General features: G+C 42.0%; 1 protein-coding gene across 1 annotated transcript in view; it reads right to left on the bottom strand.

Annotated features, from left to right (window-relative positions):
• The window catches only part of LPCAT1 (lysophosphatidylcholine acyltransferase 1), a 163,801-nt gene that overhangs the window by 56,646 nt on the left and 87,284 nt on the right, over positions 1 to 19,871 (bottom strand). Inside the window, exons 3-5 of the mRNA XM_073562638.1 lie at positions 6,069 to 6,283; positions 2,388 to 2,500; positions 1,224 to 1,284 (exon numbers count right to left, since the gene is read on the bottom strand). Of these exons, the coding sequence (XP_073418739.1) occupies positions 1,224 to 1,284; positions 2,388 to 2,500; positions 6,069 to 6,283 (389 nt within the window). The remainder of the gene's footprint in view (positions 1 to 1,223; positions 1,285 to 2,387; positions 2,501 to 6,068; positions 6,284 to 19,871) is intronic.

The raw sequence follows: 19,871 nt of genomic DNA, 5'->3' as shown, positions 1-19,871 counted from the left end.
AATGTAATATGCAAATTGCCTCTTCAGAGAGGTAGACTACTTAGACTCTATAGCACCACCTGTTGGAAGGAGCGATCCTACAAGTCACATTTGGCCCTTTAACGAGCCTTGCAATATGACTTAGGATAAAAGCCAAATGAGAATATCAATTTGCATTAACTGCTGTATGGATATTAATTGTCTGTAGAGAGCCGACTTTGAAGCTAGGAGTTAACTACAAAAATACTCCAGAATCTGTTGGAAAAGCTCCTTGGAAAGAAGTTGTACACTATGCAAGATAAAAGCTCTCATTGCAAGAGAATTAAAAAGCAAGTCGATTACAAACTTGCTTAATTTATGCGGTCTACATAAATAAAGCAATTTAATAACATGAGAGTAGACCTTTAAGGATCCGGCATGTCCAGTTTCGGACTGCTCCTTTTGTTCTCCCTGAGATAAGTTGCCGCCAGACATGTCTGGCAGGAGTGCTCTCACAAATAACACAAAAACACTTGGCAGAATGAAAGCTCATGTGTATGGAAGAGAAATCAGAAAAAGCTGCCGTTCAAACAATTGGCCGAACCAACGTTAGGATGACAGCCATTCAATGTTTATGGGGGATTTTAGTGTCACTAGCCAGGATAAAAATTAGAAATGTTTCTCTTTATATAGCTAAAACTGTACATCCAATGGCGTCATTTTCTTACCAAATACTAAAAAGAAGCGTTATATAACAAAAGAGACCAGATACAAGGTAAACTTAGTTTCCCACAGTTACTACATTATTCTATCCAGCCTAGACTAAGGGTACCGTTACACTTAGCGATGCAAAAGCGATCCCGACAACGATATAGATCGCTGGTGCATCGCTAAGTGGTCGCTAGTGAGCTGCCACACAGGCAGATCTCACCAGCGACATAGCGGGGGTCGCGCGGTGATTTTGACGTCCACGCGTCGCTCGTCGGCGCCACAGGAAGCGCGCGACGAGAAATGGTCCAGGACATTCTCGCGCGATCAGCGATGAGCAGCGGGGGAGCCGGTCGGAGGTAAGAATCAGACATAGCGATATCGCTAGCAATATCGCTGCTATGTCACAAAATCGGTGATGTTACAGCGATATTGCTAGCGATATCGCTATGTATAACGGGGGCTTAAGTCATACTTTATAGAGTCACTGCAGACCTACATTATACCAGGCAATCAGACAGTTAGCCTGACTCATTACATGAGCATTCACATCCTACCAGGTTTGAAGGTAATCAGGCAGGATCTGTTGGTGCATGTTCCTTCTGGGAAGATCATAACCTTTAAAGAAAAAAAAACGTGTTAAACCTATAATTTCAGACAAAGAAAGTGAAATATTGGTGCTTAGCAGTTTCTATTTACACCATTATTTCTATGACAAGGAGACAATACTTAAAAAGTGTCATGCAGGTGGTCTGTTACACACTAAAGATCTATAATGTCCACCTTATGAAACAGTAAAAAGGAATTATAATCAATAATCTCTATCATAGAATGGTACACAGAGCAGAGGAGCTATGTGTTATTTATCAATAATGAGATCGCGACCTATTAGACCAAAACATGGGAACCTTTGCTTTAAAGGGAATCTGTAAGTAGAAACGTCCCTCCTAAGCCATCTATATGGTCATGTAGGTCAAAGGAAGCTGAATAAAATGATATCTTGATATCTGTGATCTGATGTCTTATTCCAGAGATATCTACTTCTTATACGTAAATTAGCTGTTCCAGACTATAATCCGGACACTGTTCTCCATGAGAATCTGACTCCAGAACCTATGTTCTAAATAAAAGGGGGGGGTTAGCAGTGTGATGTGTAATGGCCGCTCTGGGCTCTCCTGATCTCACGGCAGAGCTGTGCGTGATTATAGCTGACATATCTGCAGATTCCCCTCAGCTTCCATCTCATAGGTAAATAAGGTTGCAGTACAGCAGAGCTGTGAGAGATGCAGCAAATATGTTTGTAAGTAGACAAAGTTCAGTTCTACTGTTACCATGTTAGTTATATGTCTCACACTGGTAACTGCGCCATGCATTTAAAATAAGCCCTAGAGCAGTGTTTCTCAACTCCAGTCCTCAAGACCCACCAACAGGTCATGTTTTCAGGATTTCCTTAGTATTGCACAGGTGATGGAATTAATGCTTGAGCAGGTGTTGAAATCACCTGTGCAATGCTAAGGATATCCTGAAAACTTGACCTGTTGGTGGGTCTTGAGGACTGGAGTTGAGAAACACTGCCCTAGAGGCAGATTCACATGTCTCACATCTCTTAATCACTGGGGGTTCCCATCAGCTGGATAGTAATCAGCTAATTGCCGCAGCTCCCTTGTAACATAAAAGGGACTGTCTAAAGTGGACAACCCCTTGGGTGATATTTTACATACCTGTGGCCAAATTCCATTTGAGTGGGCTCGTCTTCTGATTTCTTCCACCGTTTTTTTCCTAGAATCTTGATCAGAGCGGGAAACAAACACTGGTCGAATATAGTTAATTAATGCTGAAAGCAAACAAAAAAAAAAGGCAGAAATTACTTTCTGTTTAGTCCTATAATAGTCAATTTTTATGGAATGATGTTTAAATTTACAGTTACCATGGTAATGGGAAATATCAAAAACTGCGTATAAACTAACAAAGTAATAAATGTAAGCACAAAAAAAATTTTTTTCTGAATTTTGTTGAAATGCTTCCTTTTAGCGCTGATAAAAGCCATCATTATTTAGTATACCATTTAGCTTTAATCAAACTAAGGTGGTTTTGGTCTATTAACATCCTCAAGAATCTGTCCTCTTTTGTTGGTTTCATTTGGAATCTTTCCAAGTTTCTGCATGAAGGGATTGCTAAAGTGGTCAGAAACTACTTCAAACTGTTTGCTTAGAAGAGAAGATTGTACAAGCATGATCTGTTTCCATTGTAATGTCTAGTGCTTGGGATTGCGCCACAATTGGTAACATGTAGCAACTGAGCTACCTACAGGAGCTGCAATGGAGCAATCTCTGTGTACAGCCATGTGTGGAATTGTGTATTTTTATATGTATGTAGGTATTAAGGTAGGTACAGTATATATGTATGCAGGTAGGTAGATCGGTGTATATATATATATATATATATATATTATGTTGGTAGATCGTGTATATATGTATGTAGGTAGATCAGGGTGTGTGCGCGCATAGGTATATATGTATGTAGGTAGATCAGGGTGTGTGCGCGTGTAGGTATATATGTATGTAGGTAGATCAGGGTGTGTGCGCGCATAGGTATATATGTATGTAGGTAGATCAGGGTGTGTGCGCGCATAGGTATATATGTATGTAGGTAGATCAGGGTGTGTGCGCGTGTAGGTATATATGTATGTAGGTAGATCAGGGTGTGTGCGCGCATAGAAAACCAAGATTAATAAATGTCAAGCTATATACACACCAGTAAAATGTTTCTAGCCCCAAGCCCTGCACAACAATTATTTAAGGAGAAGTTTATTACCGTTCTGGCATACCTCCCAAGACTTTCAATTCCTATTCGCAAGTTCTGTGCTCATCCTGTAAATAACATTACCTAACCACAGGATAGCTGATAAAGTATTATCACTGGGGGCCTGAAAGCTGGGACCCCAACTGATTAAAGATCACTTATTATTCGAAATGGGAGAATTATTTGCTGGTATCCGGTCCATCAGCCAGGTTAGCAATCTACAACCGCTGGACAGGAGACCTCCAAATTTCCTTACCTCCCAGCTCTTGATTAGCCGGACTGACACAAGGTGTCATGGGTGCACGTCTCTCCGAAATGATGATGTCGCACTGGCCCAACTAATCAAAACAAGAGACACAAATGCCGAGAGGCAGGAAGAGTTGCAGACCTCCTGTCCAGCGATCACAGGTTACAGACCTGGCCGATGGACCAGAATCCTGCAAGTCGATTCTCCTGTCACAATGTGTTACCCATCCTGTACAGGATAACAAATGCTCTTTATGGGACAAGCCCTTTAAGCTCCACTCTATCAGCCCAGGAATGACAAATCATTTTTCCATCCCATTGAGGTATGTTTTGTGGGATAATTGCAGGAGAACGAGAAGGTTAAAGAAGATTGTTACAGACAGATCCCTTGAAATTCAGCACACATTTTGTTTATATGCAACCAAATTTCCTAAGAGATCCAAGAGTAAAAATAAAGATACATAATCCTGTATCACAGTTTATATAAGGCTGAATTCGCTTAAAAGCAGAAAGGATTAGCCCTGTCAGGTCTGGAGGAAATGGACATGTCTGCAACCTTTGTGCTGTCAAGTGGCACCATTCCAATCATCCGACTCTTGTCTGCACGATGAGTCCCATGATGCATTCGGCAATACCACATGATTGCACAGGCGTAAGGAAAATTGTTCATTTCAATTGTGCCATTGGCTATTGTGGGACAGTATGCCATCCAAGTGCATTTTATCCTGGGCAGGCACACAAGATGGACCGAAAAATTGGTTGACAGGGTTAGCCTTAAGGGCCTGTCACACTAAGAGATATCGCTAGCACTATCGCTATAACTAGTGACGTTATAGCGATATTACTAGCGATATCGCTATGTGTGATACTTAGCTACAACCCGCTACCCCGCTGGTTATCGCTGATCGCGCGAGAACAGGCTGGACTGTTTCTCGTCGTCAGCTTCCTGCTGTGACGACGAGTGACGCGTGCGGGAGGACGCAGGATCGCCTGGTGTGACAGGTAAGTAGCGACCCCCGTCCCCAGCTATGTCGCTGGTGAGATCTGTGTGGCAGCTCACTAGCGACCACTTAGCGATGTACCAGCGATCCTGACCGCGTCATATCGCTGGTCGGGATCGCTGGTGCATCGCTAAAGGGCCTGTCACACTTAGAGATATCGCTAGCAATATCGCTATAACTAGTGACGCTATAGCGATATTGCTAGCGATATCGCTGTGTCTGATACTTGCCTCCGACCGCTCCCCCGCTGGTTATCGCTGATCGCGCGAGAACAGGCTGGACTGTTTCTCGTCGTCAGCTTCCTGCTGTGACAACGAGCGACGCGTGGAGCCGGGCGGGAGGACGCAGGATCGCCTGGTGTGACAGGTAAGTAGCAATCCCCGTCCCCAGCGATGTCACTGGTGAGATCTGCCTGTGTGGCAGCTCACTAGCGACCACTTAGCGATGCACCAGCGATCCTGACCGCGTCATATCGCTGGTACATCGCTAAGTGTGACAGTACCCTTAAAAGAGGTTTCTGGTTACAATTTTGCAAACAATCAGAATCTGCGCTGATCTTTAGACAAACTTATAGACAAGAGATATGTTGCAGAAGGTTCTGAGGCTAAACAGCAGTTCAATACATCTAATTAAGGCATTTGCTTGGATTTCAGCATGCCCAGTTCATTTAAAACAGGAAAGATAAAAAAAAAAAAAAAAAAAAAAAAAATCAACCCTTATTAGGTTCCCATTAGAAACAATACCAATTCACATGTAGGAGATAACTTATGCAGTAATACAGGCTCCTATAAGGCTGTATATCTTCATCTTCTTGTGTTGTGTGTTCATGCTGAAATTAGCAGTTGCACAGAAGCCTATCCATTTGGAGATTAAAAAGGAATCTGTAATCAGTTTTTTCCACCTAATCTGAGAACAGCATAATGTAGGTGAAGACCCTGAATACAATGATGTGTCACTTACTGGGTTACTTGCTGTAGCTTTATTAAAAAACAAACAAAAAAAAAAAAAAAACAGTTTTATCAGCAGGAGATTATCACTGAAGGACTAGTAAACCTCCTGCCATATAGTCGCCCATATTTATGAGCTGTGTATAACCCCTCCCCCTAGAACTTCTTGGTAGCTTTTTATGAAGACTGTGTGTAGGCAGAAAGCTGTCAATAGTGATTTTATGAAAACTGCAGCAAGCAACCCAGTAAATGACAGATCGCCAGAATCAGGGTATCTGCCCCTACACTATGCTTCTCTCAGATGGGTGACAGATTACATTTAAAACACGTTGATCGTTAAGCTACAAAACAGAACAGTTTTACTTCTATGCAGTTTTCAACTTTAGTTTCTTAAATTACAACTCACTTCCCCAAACAGGAATGTCTTTGCTTTCAGCCTTCATGACAATAGAAGCCATTGTCATAGTCACTGGAATAGCATCAAAATAGGAAGAGTGTGGAGCCAGGGTGAGAATAGGAGCTTCTGCAGGCAGGGCTTGTCTTCCCTTCACAGTCACCCAATGAAAGCCGCCAGCGAACCACATCGTCCGCATTATAGCTTTTAATAAAATGTCCAAAATCCTAAAAAAATGAATAGCAAAGAGACATACATTAACATATACTTCTACATATTAATTTGCAACCATTGAAACTACATCATTTTAGAACACAGCAGCTTTGGAGAAATTTACACAGCTCAGAATACCAAGACTAATAAATGTCAAGCTACATATACAAATGACTTTTTTATAGCCCCGCGCCCTTTCTGATCATTATGGAGAAGTATTATTACTGTTATAGCATGCCTCCCAAACTTCCAATTCCTAGTCGCAAGTTTTGGGCTCGTCCTGTAACGAACAAACGACTCCATGAGAAAAGTTGTGGTTTCTAGGACAGGCGTCATATTACTGTACCTTGTGTAATCTGTTATTCTATACCCCATCAGCCACTTAAAAACTGAATTGGTCCCTAAAAAATTAGTTTTATAAATTTCATAAAGTATGGTCGTACATATCGGCTATGAATCCTCTCGCCCCCCAACCACAAGATGGAATCTTTCAGGAAGATGATATGGCAGCTCCCCAAGCCGCAAGAATAGACATCTAGGACTTGGAAAGGTAGTTCCACTAACATCTTCATATTTTTTTTTTTATCTGTGGCTTAATACCTGGGTAATTAGATTTTTCTTAATATGCAAATGCAGCATTAAGAGCTCTGAGAGTGGCAGACAGGGATGTGGAGTCGGAGTCATGGAGCTGGAGTCCATTTTGGTGGAGTAAGGTTACTTTCACACTTGCTGCGTGCGCAGTGCAAACGGGCATAAAAACGCATCATGCGTTTTTTTAATGCGGTTTCTTGTTTTTTTTTCACATGGTTTTTGCAAAAAAACGCATGCTTTTTTTGTGCTGACGTGTGCATGACCATGCGCACATCAGAGCTCCCATAGACTTTAATGGGTTTGGGGTGAATTTTGTGCGCATGCGTTTTTTTGAGACAGGTCAGATGCACAAAAAATGCAACAGGATGCATTTTGTGCGCCGGGCGCACACTACAAAAAACACATGCGCATACAAACGCGTACAAACGTATGACTATGCGCACCCATGTTAAGTATAGGGAAAAAACGCAGCACAAAAAAAACGCAAGTGTGAAACTAGCCTAAGAGTCGGCATAAAATGGAGTGCCTCCTAATACCTAATAAATTGGGTTCAGTGCAGGATGTGCTGTAAATGTTTCATGAGAATTTGGGAAAGTTATGAAATGTCCTCTAAATGTCTGTTCTGTTCCTGATCTAAGGATCTCGGCTTTTAGGTGAGATGAATCTGTGCTGCATTATATACATGCCCAGTAGTGACCAGTGCTGTGGGGTTATAATGGAGATGAATCTGTGCTGCATTATATACATGCCCAGTAGTGACCAGTGCTGTGGGGTTATAATGGAGATGAATCTGTGCTGCATTATATACATGCCCAGTAGTGACCAGTGCTGTGGGGTTATAATGGAGATGAATCTGTGCTGCATTATATACATGCTCAGTAGTGACCAGTGCTGTGGGGTTATAATGGAGATGAATCTGTGCTGCATTATATACATGCCCAGTAGTGACCAGTGCTGTGGGGTTATAATGGAGATGAATCTGTGCTGCATTATATACATGCCCAGTAGTGACCAGTGCTGTGGGGTTATAATGGAGATGAATCTGTGCTGCATTATATACATGCTCAGTAGTGACCAGTGCTGTGGGGTTATAATGGAGATGAATCTGTGCTGCATTATATACATGCCCAGTAGTGACCAGTGCTGTGGGGTTATAATGGAGATGAATCTGTGCTGCATTATATACATGCCCAGTAGTGACCAGTGCTGTGGGGTCATAATGGAGATGAATCTGTGCTGCATTATAAATACATGCCCAGTAGTGACCAGTGCTGTGGGGTTATAATGGAGATGAATCTGTGCTGCATTATATACATGCTCAGTAGTGACCAGTGCTGTGGGGTTATAATGGAGATGAATCTGTGCTGCATTATATACATGCTCAGTAGTGACCAGTGCTGTGGGGTTATAATGGAGATGAATCTGTGCTGCATTATATACATGCCCAGTAGTGACCAGTGCTGTGGGGTCATAATGGAGATGAATCTGTGCTGCATTATAAATACATGCCCAGTAGTGACCAGTGCTGTGGGGTTATAATGGAGATGAATCTGTGCTGCATTATATACATGCTCAGTAGTGACCAGTGCTGTGGGGTTATAATGGAGATGAATCTGTGCTGCATTATATACATGCCCAGTAGTGACCAGTGCTGTGGGGTCATAATGGAGATGAATCTGTGCTGCATTATATACATGCCCAGTAGTGACCAGTGCTGTGGGGTTATAATGGAGATGAATCTGTGCTGCATTATATACATGCCCAGTAGTGACCAGTGCTGTGGGGTTATAATGGAGATGAATCTGTGCTGCATTATATACATGCCCAGTAGTGACCAGTGCTGTGGGGTTATAATGGAGATGAATCTGTGCTGCATTATATACATGCCCAGTAGTGACCAGTGCTGTGGGGTTATAATGGAGATGAATCTGTGCTGCATTATATACATGCTCAGTAGTGACCAGTGCTGTGGGGTTATAATGGAGATGAATCTGTGCTGCATTATATACATGCCCAGTAGTGACCAGTGCTGTGGGGTTATAATGGAGATGAATCTGTGCTGCATTATATACATGCTCAGTAGTGACCAGTGCTGTGGGGTTATAATGGAGATGAATCTGTGCTGCATTATATACATGCCCAGTAGTGACCAGTGCTGTGGGGTCATAATGGAGATGAATCTGTGCTGCATTATAAATACATGCCCAGTAGTGACCAGTGCTGTGGGGTTATAATGGAGATGAATCTGTGCTGCATTATATACATGCTCAGTAGTGACCAGTGCTGTGGGGTCATAATGGAGATGAATCTGTGCTGCATTATATACATGCCCAGTAGTGACCAGTGCTGTGGGGTTATAATGGAGATGAATCTGTGCTGCATTATATACATGCCCAGTAGTGACCAGTGCTGTGGGGTTATAATGGAGATGAATCTGTGCTGCATTATATACATGCTCAGTAGTGACCAGTGCTGTGGGGTTATAATGGAGATGAATCTGTGCTGCATTATATACATGCCCAGTAGTGACCAGTGCTGTGGGGTTATAATGGAGATGAATCTGTGCTGCATTATATACATGCTCAGTAGTGACCAGTGCTGTGGGGTTATAATGGAGATGAATCTGTGCTGCATTATATACATGCCCAGTAGTGACCAGTGCTGTGGGGTCATAATGGAGATGAATCTGTGCTGCATTATATACATGCCCAGTAGTGACCAGTGCTGTGGGGTTATAATGGAGATGAATCTGTGCTGCATTATATACATGCCCAGTAGTGACCAGTGCTGTGGGGTTATAATGGAGATGAATCTGTGCTGCATTATATACATGCCCAGTAGTGACCAGTGCTGTGGGGTTATAATGGAGATGAATCTGTGCTGCATTATATACATGCTCAGTAGTGACCAGTGCTGTGGGGTCATAATGGAGATGAATCTGTGCTGCATTCTAAATACATGCCCAGTAGTGACCAGTGCTGTGGGGTTATAATGGAGATGAATCTGTGCTGCATTATATACATGCCCAGTAGTGACCAGTGCTGTGGGGTCATAATGGAGATGAATCTGTGCTGCATTATATACATGCCCAGTAGTGACCAGTGCTGTGGGGTTATAATGGAGATGAATCTGTGCTGCATTATATACATGCCCAGTAGTGACCAGTGCTGTGGGGTCATAATGGAGATGAATCTGTGCTGCATTATATACATGCCCAGTAGTGACCAGTGCTGTGGGGTTATAATGGAGATGAATCTGTGCTGCATTATAAATACATGCCCAGTAGTGACCAGTGCTGTGGGGTCATAATGGAGATGAATCTGTGCTGCATTATAAATACATGCCCAGTAGTGACCAGTGCTGTGGGGTTATAATGGAGATGAATCTGTGCTGCATTATATACATGCCCAGTAGTGACCAGTGCTGTGGGGTTATAATGGAGATGAATCTGTGCTGCATTATATACATGCCCAGTAGTGACCAGTGCTGTGGGGTCATAATGGAGATGAATCTGTGCTGCATTATATACATGCTCAGTAGTGACCAGTGCTGTGGGGTCATAATGGAGATGAATCTGTGCTGCATTCTAAATACATGCCCAGTAGTGACCAGTGCTGTGGGGTTATAATGGAGATGAATCTGTGCTGCATTATATACATGCCCAGTAGTGACCAGTGCTGTGGGGTCATAATGGAGATGAATCTGTGCTGCATTATATACATGCCCAGTAGTGACCAGTGCTGTGGGGTCATAATGGAGATGAATCTGTGCTGCATTATATACATGCTCAGTAGTGACCAGTGCTGTGGGGTCATAATGGAGATGAATCTGTGCTGCATTATATACATGCCCAGTAGTGACCAGTGCTGTGGGGTTATAATGGAGATGAATCTGTGCTGCATTCTAAATACATGCCCAGTAGTGACCAGTGCTGTGGGGTCATAATGGAGATGAATCTGTGCTGCATTATATACATGCCCAGTAGTGACCAGTGCTGTGGGGTTATAATGGAGATGAATCTGTGCTGCATTATAAATACATGCCCAGTAGTGACCAGTGCTGTGGGGTTATAATGGAGATGAATCTGTGCTGCATTATAAATACATGCCCAGTAGTGACCAGTGCTGTGGGGTTATAATGGAGATGAATCTGTGCTGCATTATAAATACATGCCCAGTAGTGACCAGTGCTGTGGGGTTATAATGGAGATGAATCTGTGCTGCATTATGTACATGCCCAGTAGTGACCAGTGCTGTGGGGTTATAATGGAGATGAATCTGTGCTGCATTATAAATACATGCCCAGTAGTGACCAGTGCTGTGGGGTTATAATGGAGATGAATCTGTGCTGCATTATATACATGCCCAGTAGTGACCAGTGCTGTGGGGTTATAATGGAGATGAATCTGTGCTGCATTATAAATACATGCCCAGTAGTGACCAGTGCTGTGGGGTTATAATGGAGATGAATCTGTGCTGCATTATAAATACATGCCCAGTAGTGACCAGTGCTGTGGGGTTATAATGGAGATGAATCTGTGCTGCATTATATACATGCCCAGTAGTGACCAGTGCTGTGGGGTTATAATGGAGATGAATCTGTGCTGCATTATATACATGCCCAGTAGTGACCAGTGCTGTGGGGTTATAATGGAGATGAATCTGTGCTGCATTATAAATACATGCCCAGTAGTGACCAGTGCTGTGGGGTTATAATGGAGATGAATCTGTGCTGCATTATATACATGCCCAGTAGTGACCAGTGCTGTGGGGTTATAATGGAGATGAATCTGTGCTGCATTATAAATACATGCCCAGTAGTGACCAGTGCTGTGGGGTTATAATGGAGATGAATCTGTGCTGCATTATAAATACATGCCCAGTAGTGACCAGTGCTGTGGGGTTATAATGGAGATGAATCTGTGCTGCATTATAAATACATGCCCAGTAGTGACCAGTGCTGTGGGGTTATAATGGAGATGAATCTGTGCTGCATTATGTACATGCTCAGTAGTGACCAGTGCTGTGGGGTCATAACGGAGATGAATCTGTGCTGCACTTTATGTCCATGCTCAGTGCTGTGGGGTCAGAGTTTGGGAAATTGAGAATTCGGAGGTTTGGCTTACTGACTCCATAGCCCGGGTAACATAGCACTTTCCGTGTCACTGCCTCTTGAAGTGGTTTTTCCCAACATTTCACACAAAAATAAATATTTTCTGCATCATGTTCTGAGAGCTATAACTTTTTCATTTCTTTAGCTTTTTTTTTTTTTTTTTTTTACCATTTACAGAACTGTATGAGCGCACCAGTACATATCCATCATGGAGCATTAAGTGACACGTGCTCACAATGGATACATACGTCAAATAGTGTTAAAAGAAATCTGTCAGCAGGTTTTTGCTACCTCATCTGAGAGCAGCATAATATAGGAAGAGAGACACTGAACCCAATGATGCATCACTTAGATTACTGGGTGCAGCCGTTCTGACACAATCAGTTATTAGATTTAGCAATACAGCAGAGCTGAAGAAGCTAACCCCGCCCACACCAGGATCTGTATATACAAATGTCCATAGAGCATGAGCTTCCTATCAAAAGGAGGGGGTGAAGTAGGACCAGGAGGATGGAGCTGCTGGGTCCCAGCAATGATAAACTCCTGGAGCTAAAGCAATCATTGGAAGCAAACAAAATCACATAGCTTGATAAGCGGCATCCCTGAAATCTGTGTTTTAACCCCTACAGCATACGATCTTTAGAGGACATTGCAAAACCTGCTGACGGATTCCCTTTAAGTGCTTCAGTTAAGCAGTGGGTTAAGTCTTCCACAACAGTCACAATCTCTCATCTACCCTTGGGAAATGTATTGTCTACTCCTGGTTTAAATGACAGTAGATGTTTTAGACTTCCAAAAAATTGACAGGCATGCTTTTTGAAACGAGTGGCACTTATGTAAGGTTTTATAGCTCAGAGCTGCATTAAAGGGAACCAGTCAGGTCCGATAAATGCCATTATCCTCAAGATTAATAATGTTATGGCGGTGCCCAGCTGCAGTACTGAAATTAAGAAAATGAACTTAATTTCTTCCAGCAGCCGCCAGCTTTCAGTCGTGCTGGAGTGGCTTCAGTCACTGCTCACAGCATGGAGTGTGACTGCTGTAAGCATGCACAGGAGCTGGTTGACAGCCAGTTCTGCAGTGTACAGAGCCATCAATCAGTGTCAGGATGTGTTTACAGCCGCCGCTGTCAGTGCTGGGAGCGGTGACTAATTGCTCCAGGCACGCCTACTTGACTGAAAGCCGTCAGCTCCAGGGAGAAATAAAGTTAATTTTCTACCAGGTGCCACACTTTCAGTACCGTGGACATGCATTTTCATAACGCTATTAACCCATAGATTAACCATATATCTGCAGGTTAATAGCCTTATCAGAACTGACAGGTTCCCTTTAATAACCAATTTTACAGCGATCGTTTGGATTACTTCCATCAGATTACTATATAGCAACTGACACAAAGAACATATATATTCATTCTATCATATATTACAGCCCGTGCTAAGCATCCGGCCTGACAGTACAGCGAGGATGGACTCTAAATCACCATCCTGCCTGACAATAATCCTCTCTAGCTTGTGGCAATTAGCAGAAGATTACACTAACAACACAGGCCAAGAAGCGGAAGCGTCTTAAATAAATAAACATGTTACAAGAGCCGTTCCTTAGAACTTGGGGGGCTCTTTAGGCGTTTTATTTTTAACTTGTGATTGGATTATGGTAAGACAAATGGTTTCAAGAGTATAAAGGCAAAAGGGAAATTTTAATAGGATTTGGACCATCTCATAAGGGCTCGCCTCGATAACACAGGAAACTTGTATTGGAAACCAGGGCTGTGGAGTCGGTAAGCCACAGTTGCGACTCCGACTCCTGGATTTTATCAGGCTCCGACTCCGGCTCCTTCATAAATGGCTAATTCATAATAACAAATTTACTGTTGTAAAATATTAAACATCGTGCTTATTCAGTTTCTCACCATCATATAAGTAATCAGACCACTTAGAGCAAAAACTACATTTATTAGAATACAATTAGAATATAGCAAATAACTTTTATAAACTAAGTAAATATGCAATAAACACTTTTATGCAGTTAATAAGAAGAAATCTATAAATTTGTCCTCAGAAAAAGTATTGCCTCTGTCAGATCCTCCTTCATGGATGCCCTCAAATCTGATCTAATTATTTTGAGAGCAGAGAACAACCTCTCTACACTAACTTGTGTTGGTGGCAAAGCAGTAACCACTCGGGCAACATCTCTGACAATGTCAGGATACAGAGGAATCGCTTGTTGCACTGTTATTTTTGATGAACGGTCAAATTTCTCAATTTCTTTTAGTGCACATGAAAAATTCTGCTGAAATGTACTGGCTGTGTTCCTTGATGGGGATGACTCTTCTTCTATGCGGGAACGCTTTGCACGGTCCTTGTGATCCAAATATTTTTCGAAATTAAATTCTTCATCAGTTGATGATGAGGGTGAAGATGTGGCAGGACGACCAAATTCTTCTTGTTCCTCCTGACTGTTCTGCAACCCTTTTATCCTTACTGCTATTTCAAACAGAGCTTCTTTTCCTTTACTTAGCTGTTGATCATCTAGAAGAATCCGATGCATTGGGTCTACATAAACAGCTGCCAAAAGAATGTTATTTTGTAATAGTAGCTTCTCTCTCCGTTTCATTGATGTAGCAATGCCACTTGCAATTAACCCTCCTCTTTGGGACAGGCGAAACATCAGGTTCTTCCACTCCTTTAAGAAAATACCTGGAGTTAAGTCCTCTGCTTGTAATTTTTTAGTCACTGTAAATGGGTGCTCTAGCAACTTTTCCAGCTCAGTCACCTGATTCCACTGACTTTCATTTAGCGTCAGTTGAGGGTTAGCCATGTCTACAAGAAAGGTTTTCAGTTCAACCCAGCGCTGAATCATTAAGTAAGTACTGCCCCATCGTGTGGCTTGATCAATAATTGCCCCTTTTCCAGCACGTCTCTTCAAAATTGAGTCAACTTTAGGGGTTCTGGCCACAGTAGCCAATTTTCTCACCTTGCCAATCAGTGCAGCAGCATGTCCTTCTTGCAGACTGTCTCTTATAGCCAGCTGTAGCGTATGCACAACACAGCGCATGTGATGAATGAAAGAACATATTGACACAGTTTCAACAAGATCATCTAAACTATCATGTTGCTGTTCATCTGAAGCAACTTCAGTTTGCTCCTCAGTTACAATACTGTGTTCCTCTATTTCAAACATTTCTGTGTCTGTGGACCCAGAATGTTCTTCTAGCTGCTGGTCACCATCATTACTCATTCATTAGCTTAATAGTACTTATCATATTTGAAGCATTGTCAGTTACGACAGAAAGAACTTGCTCTTTTTTAAGTTCATAGTCTTGCAGAACCTTTTCCATCAAGACCTGGAGAAACTCACTGGTGTGATGAGCTTTGGTGTCTTTTACGGTCAATGTCTTGGTAACTATTTCATTTTTGTCACAAACAAATCGGACATTGATGGCAAAATAGTTCACTCTGTGACGTGTGCAGGCATCCATTTTAAGGAACAGAAAGCGTCCCTTGAGATTTTCTTTAAGTTCTTCCTTTTGTTTAAAAGCTTCTTCGATTACTAATTTTCTAATACTCTCTCTCCAGAGAAACACCAAGCTTGCGGGCCATTTCCCCATTCAGACACATAAAAGCTGGTCGTGAAAATAATGAAATAGGCACACTATCCTTTACAACAAGCTCTATGATCTGTTTTTTAAATGTATCTACTGTCATTGTCACAGTAACTTTGTCACTGACAAAATATCTTGCAACTGATGGCTGCAAAGTTCTCTGCTCCTTTGTTTGGCTGGAAGAGCTGGGCACTGGTTCATTGGTTTGGATGCAGTCTTTCTCATCCACTGCTTTCAGTACTTCTGGATGAAAGCGCTGTAAATGTCTCCTTACATTAGAAGCTCTGGTAGGAGCATTTTTATCTTTGCCTGAATATGCACTCATCTTGGCTTCACAGCATTTGTTTTCATCTGGATCATTTGTCATACACTGACAGACATAATGTTTTCTATCTTGAGTGATGGTGAAATGTTCAAATACAGCTGATTTAATGTGATGCTTCTTTGACATTCTCAGGTTTTTAATTCTGCATTCACAATCCAAATGACAATGGTTTTTCCTAAAAACAATTGTACAAAATTATTGCCAGGTCGTACAACTGATATAGTGGTCAATAATACTGTTATTATTCCTCATGTACTCACAGTTAACTGATGCAAAGTTTGTTGAAAGGATAATACTTCTTACAGTCTTCCTCTTCTGAGTAGCAGGCAGCTGTGAGATGCTTGGAAGACGCACACCTAGTATGATCTAGTCTAGAGGAGGAGCTTTACTACTAAGAATTTGCAACACTTTCACTTTCAGTTTCATACATTGTAAGTAGGGGGGTTGGGGCAGCATGAGGTTAACCAAGTATAAGATTAGATAAGGGCAGTGGAGAACAGTGACACACAAGAAGTAAGAAATATCTCTATTTCCAGCAGAACTGCTTATCACTGTTGTTCATAGTTTGAGAGAACATATATATTTGAGTAACATTTATAAAATTCATATGAAAGTTCAATTATGAAATATTAATACATTTTTTTTAAAGCTGGAGTTGGAGTCGGTACATTTCTACCGACTCCGACCAAAACTAACTCTGACTCCGACTCCACAGCCCTGTAGGAAACAGAACCTAAAAAGCATGAACCATAAGCAGCTGTCAGAAAGGGGTCACATACAGTATACATAGACCCCCAGAGATTAATGTAACAGATGAGACAGGCAAATCTAGCTTTCAAGGTGGGGTGACCATGTTCCTTTTGGACAAAGCTGCTAATTTTCCAAAGCGTCACAATAAAAAAAAATAACAAAATAAATAGGACATCAACGATGTCCTCTCGCCTTTGATTTCCATGATTATAAATCAATAGAAACCAGTTGCGTTGGGTTATCCACACACAACTGGTATGGCTAGATACAATAAGAAATCAATGGATCGCACACAATAAAGCTGCGCAGACATGTCATACTTATCTAATCATACAACGTGATGAATGCTCGGAGTATGACGGAGAGCCCGGCTACAGAACACATTTCATGCTATTTCTGTCCTGACAATGAATAATAGAATATACTCATCATGTGGCAATAGATGTAAGCCCTGGTTACCAGGCTTAGAGGGGATGGAGAATTCACTGCAAGCATCCCCATATTGGCTGGATAACAAGAGGAAAACATTGCAGTAGCCTGTAATTAATCCAGAGACCATTAAATATGGGACATTGAAGGGCTTAGAAAATAAAATCACATTAGCAAACCAAATAGAAACGATTAAACAAGAATTAACCCTTTCACTACATTAGATAGCAAATCATAAGCAAAATCTCTTTAAAAAAAACAAAAGGTATGTAATAATAGGTGGTAGATCATCTCAGGAATTCTCGGAATAAGTATCACCGTGCCCCCTGCTTGATGAGGGAGCCGTAAACAACGCTGAATGATACAAAACTCAGTTCTTCTTGAGTGCCCGCTCGAATACCAGGAAACTGAATCGCTGCTTCGGCAACTGGATCGTTGTCACCAGCCCATGTAAAGCACACAGCAGTTAAGAAGAGTCAGTCACTGGCTGCTGCGCTCTGCATCGGCAGTGACCAAGAGGATAGAGACTGGATAGCCCAATCATATACACTGCACTGTGCTCTACCACAGCTCACTGCTTAACCTTCTAATTAAAATTTTCTGAGGGGAGAGAAAGACCTGTTGATCCAAACTTGAAAAATGAAAATTTACGCAAATCTCCAAAATTAAATTTTATGAACTAGAGTTAGTGTTATACCTACACTGCCCCACACACACTACACTAGAGGGTTCTGCCACTAGTTTCCAGCTGTATAATTTAGGCTTTATAGAGTTTTGCACTACTTTTATACTGATGACCTATCCTATAAAAGGGAATGTGCTGCAATTAATTTTGTATTAATAATGGATTATATAATCAAGTATTTTTAATAGAAAATTCAATGTACAACTTTAATAGTTTTGTATTTACATTTACTCACTTCTACATTAGCCACTGGGGGCTGCCATTTTCATTTAGGGGGGTGTCATTGTGAGTACGACACTTACACACCTCACATAAGGCAGCCCCTTTGCAAAAGAGACTGCAGTCGGACGGCAGCATCTCTTGTATTTTAAGTGCTCCTCCTGCCTCCAATTGGGACCTGGGCTGTACAGGTCACAGCTGTGGGAGGAGGAGATAGCGGTCATCTTTGTGTAGCCCGCATTGTATGCTGCGGGTTCTAAATTTCCCAGTCTTTGCACACACTGCTCAGTCAGTGCGTGCGATGACGGAAAGAGGTCTAGGGGGAGGAGTACCTGCGACAAGAGGTGATCACAACCTGTCAGTTTTACAGTACAGGCTGCAGATCACAACTCACCACAGACATGTTCAGGGCACACAGAGTAAGACACAGCACTTGCATGGGAGTGAAAGGAAGACGAGTAGAAGCATTTATTGTTTTTACATACACAGGACGGGGACCGTGTACCAGGATAAAGGCCATATACCAGAACAGGGCCATATACCAGGATGGGGCCATTATGCTGTGGGGCATTATACAGAGGGCTCGACGACTATGTTGAGCGGTGTAGTTCATGGCATCACCACTCATCAGAACCACTGGGTCTCGCGGAGCGCAGCGAGACACCGAGTGGCTGCTGCTACAGTCTATGGAGCTTGGTTCTCTGTCCGAGGCTCCATAGTTTTTGGATGTCTGATTCGGTGATAGTCGTGGGAATGCCAAGGACTACGTCGTATCTGTTTGGGGACTTTTGATTTCCTAATAAATTGGTGAACAAGCCAGTGTCTTGTTTAGATTTCTCATTTTATTTTTTTCAGGTTTCCATTTCTGACCTGCATGTTTTTTTTTTTTAATAAGTTGGTAAACCAGGGAGTGTATTTAAAATAAAATGTATTTTTCTGCCTGTGTGTTTTTCTTTCAATATTGGGTTAGCAATGGAGGTGTCCGATAGACGCCTCCCCATTACTAACCCCTGGGCTTGATGCAAGATGTGATTTTTGACAAATCACAGGTGACATCAACCCCAACTACCATTACCCCGATTGCAGCCGCACCAGGGCAATCGAAAGATCGAAGGAGAAGTGCCAGAATTGGTGCATCTAATGTGATTCGCCAATTTTTTTAATAAAAAAACATTAATACTTACTTTTTTTTCCAATTGAAAAAAAAATGTGCTTCTGATGGCAACTTCCCTTTAAAACAGGTGTTTAATCAAGATCAGTGGGGGATCAACAGGCAGCTATTTAGTGGCTGCTGCCGGGTACTGCAGATCAGCTCATATTCTCTTTACGGCAGATGATCTGCAGTAACCAACAGCAGCTGCTACACAGTAATTGGAGCGGTGCCGTTCCATACAAGGTTTACATCCAGATGCTGCCTGAGGTGATAACAGCGGATCACAGGGGGGTGCCAGGTCATAGGTGATCTACATAAAATTAGTGGACAACCCCTTGACCATGCTGGCACGGTTTCTCATTGCGCAGATGAAAACTAGGCTTTGGGTTGGTGTATAGCACCTAAAAATACAATTTAGAATGTGATTATTATTGCATTACATTGGCAGAGGATATTACTGATGGAAAGTAACTGCTCTGAGGAACAGGTCGACATAAATCGGATTAAATGTAAAATCGCAGCATATAAAAGCAGTTTTGTTTAGAGGACTTTCCATCTAGAAAGCAGAGGTAATGGTCTGGAGGAAAGCACCAGCAATACCACAATTACAGGGGTTTTTCGAAGCTGCAACCATTGTTTAATCACATTAATAAGTAAATGGCCCGGCCGAAAGAAGGATTGGGCAGTTTAAACTTAAAAGTAATCAGGTTGCTATGGTAAATGCATTGGTTATA

Source organism: Dendrobates tinctorius, unplaced genomic scaffold (genome assembly GCF_039654945.1).
Source record: "Dendrobates tinctorius isolate UK_male_01 unplaced genomic scaffold, ASM3965494v1 ptg000361l, whole genome shotgun sequence".
Classification (NCBI taxonomy): Eukaryota; Metazoa; Chordata; class Amphibia; order Anura; family Dendrobatidae; genus Dendrobates; species Dendrobates tinctorius.
The sequence above is the reverse complement of the archived record's forward strand: the minus strand, read 5'-3'. Positions and strand labels throughout refer to the sequence as shown.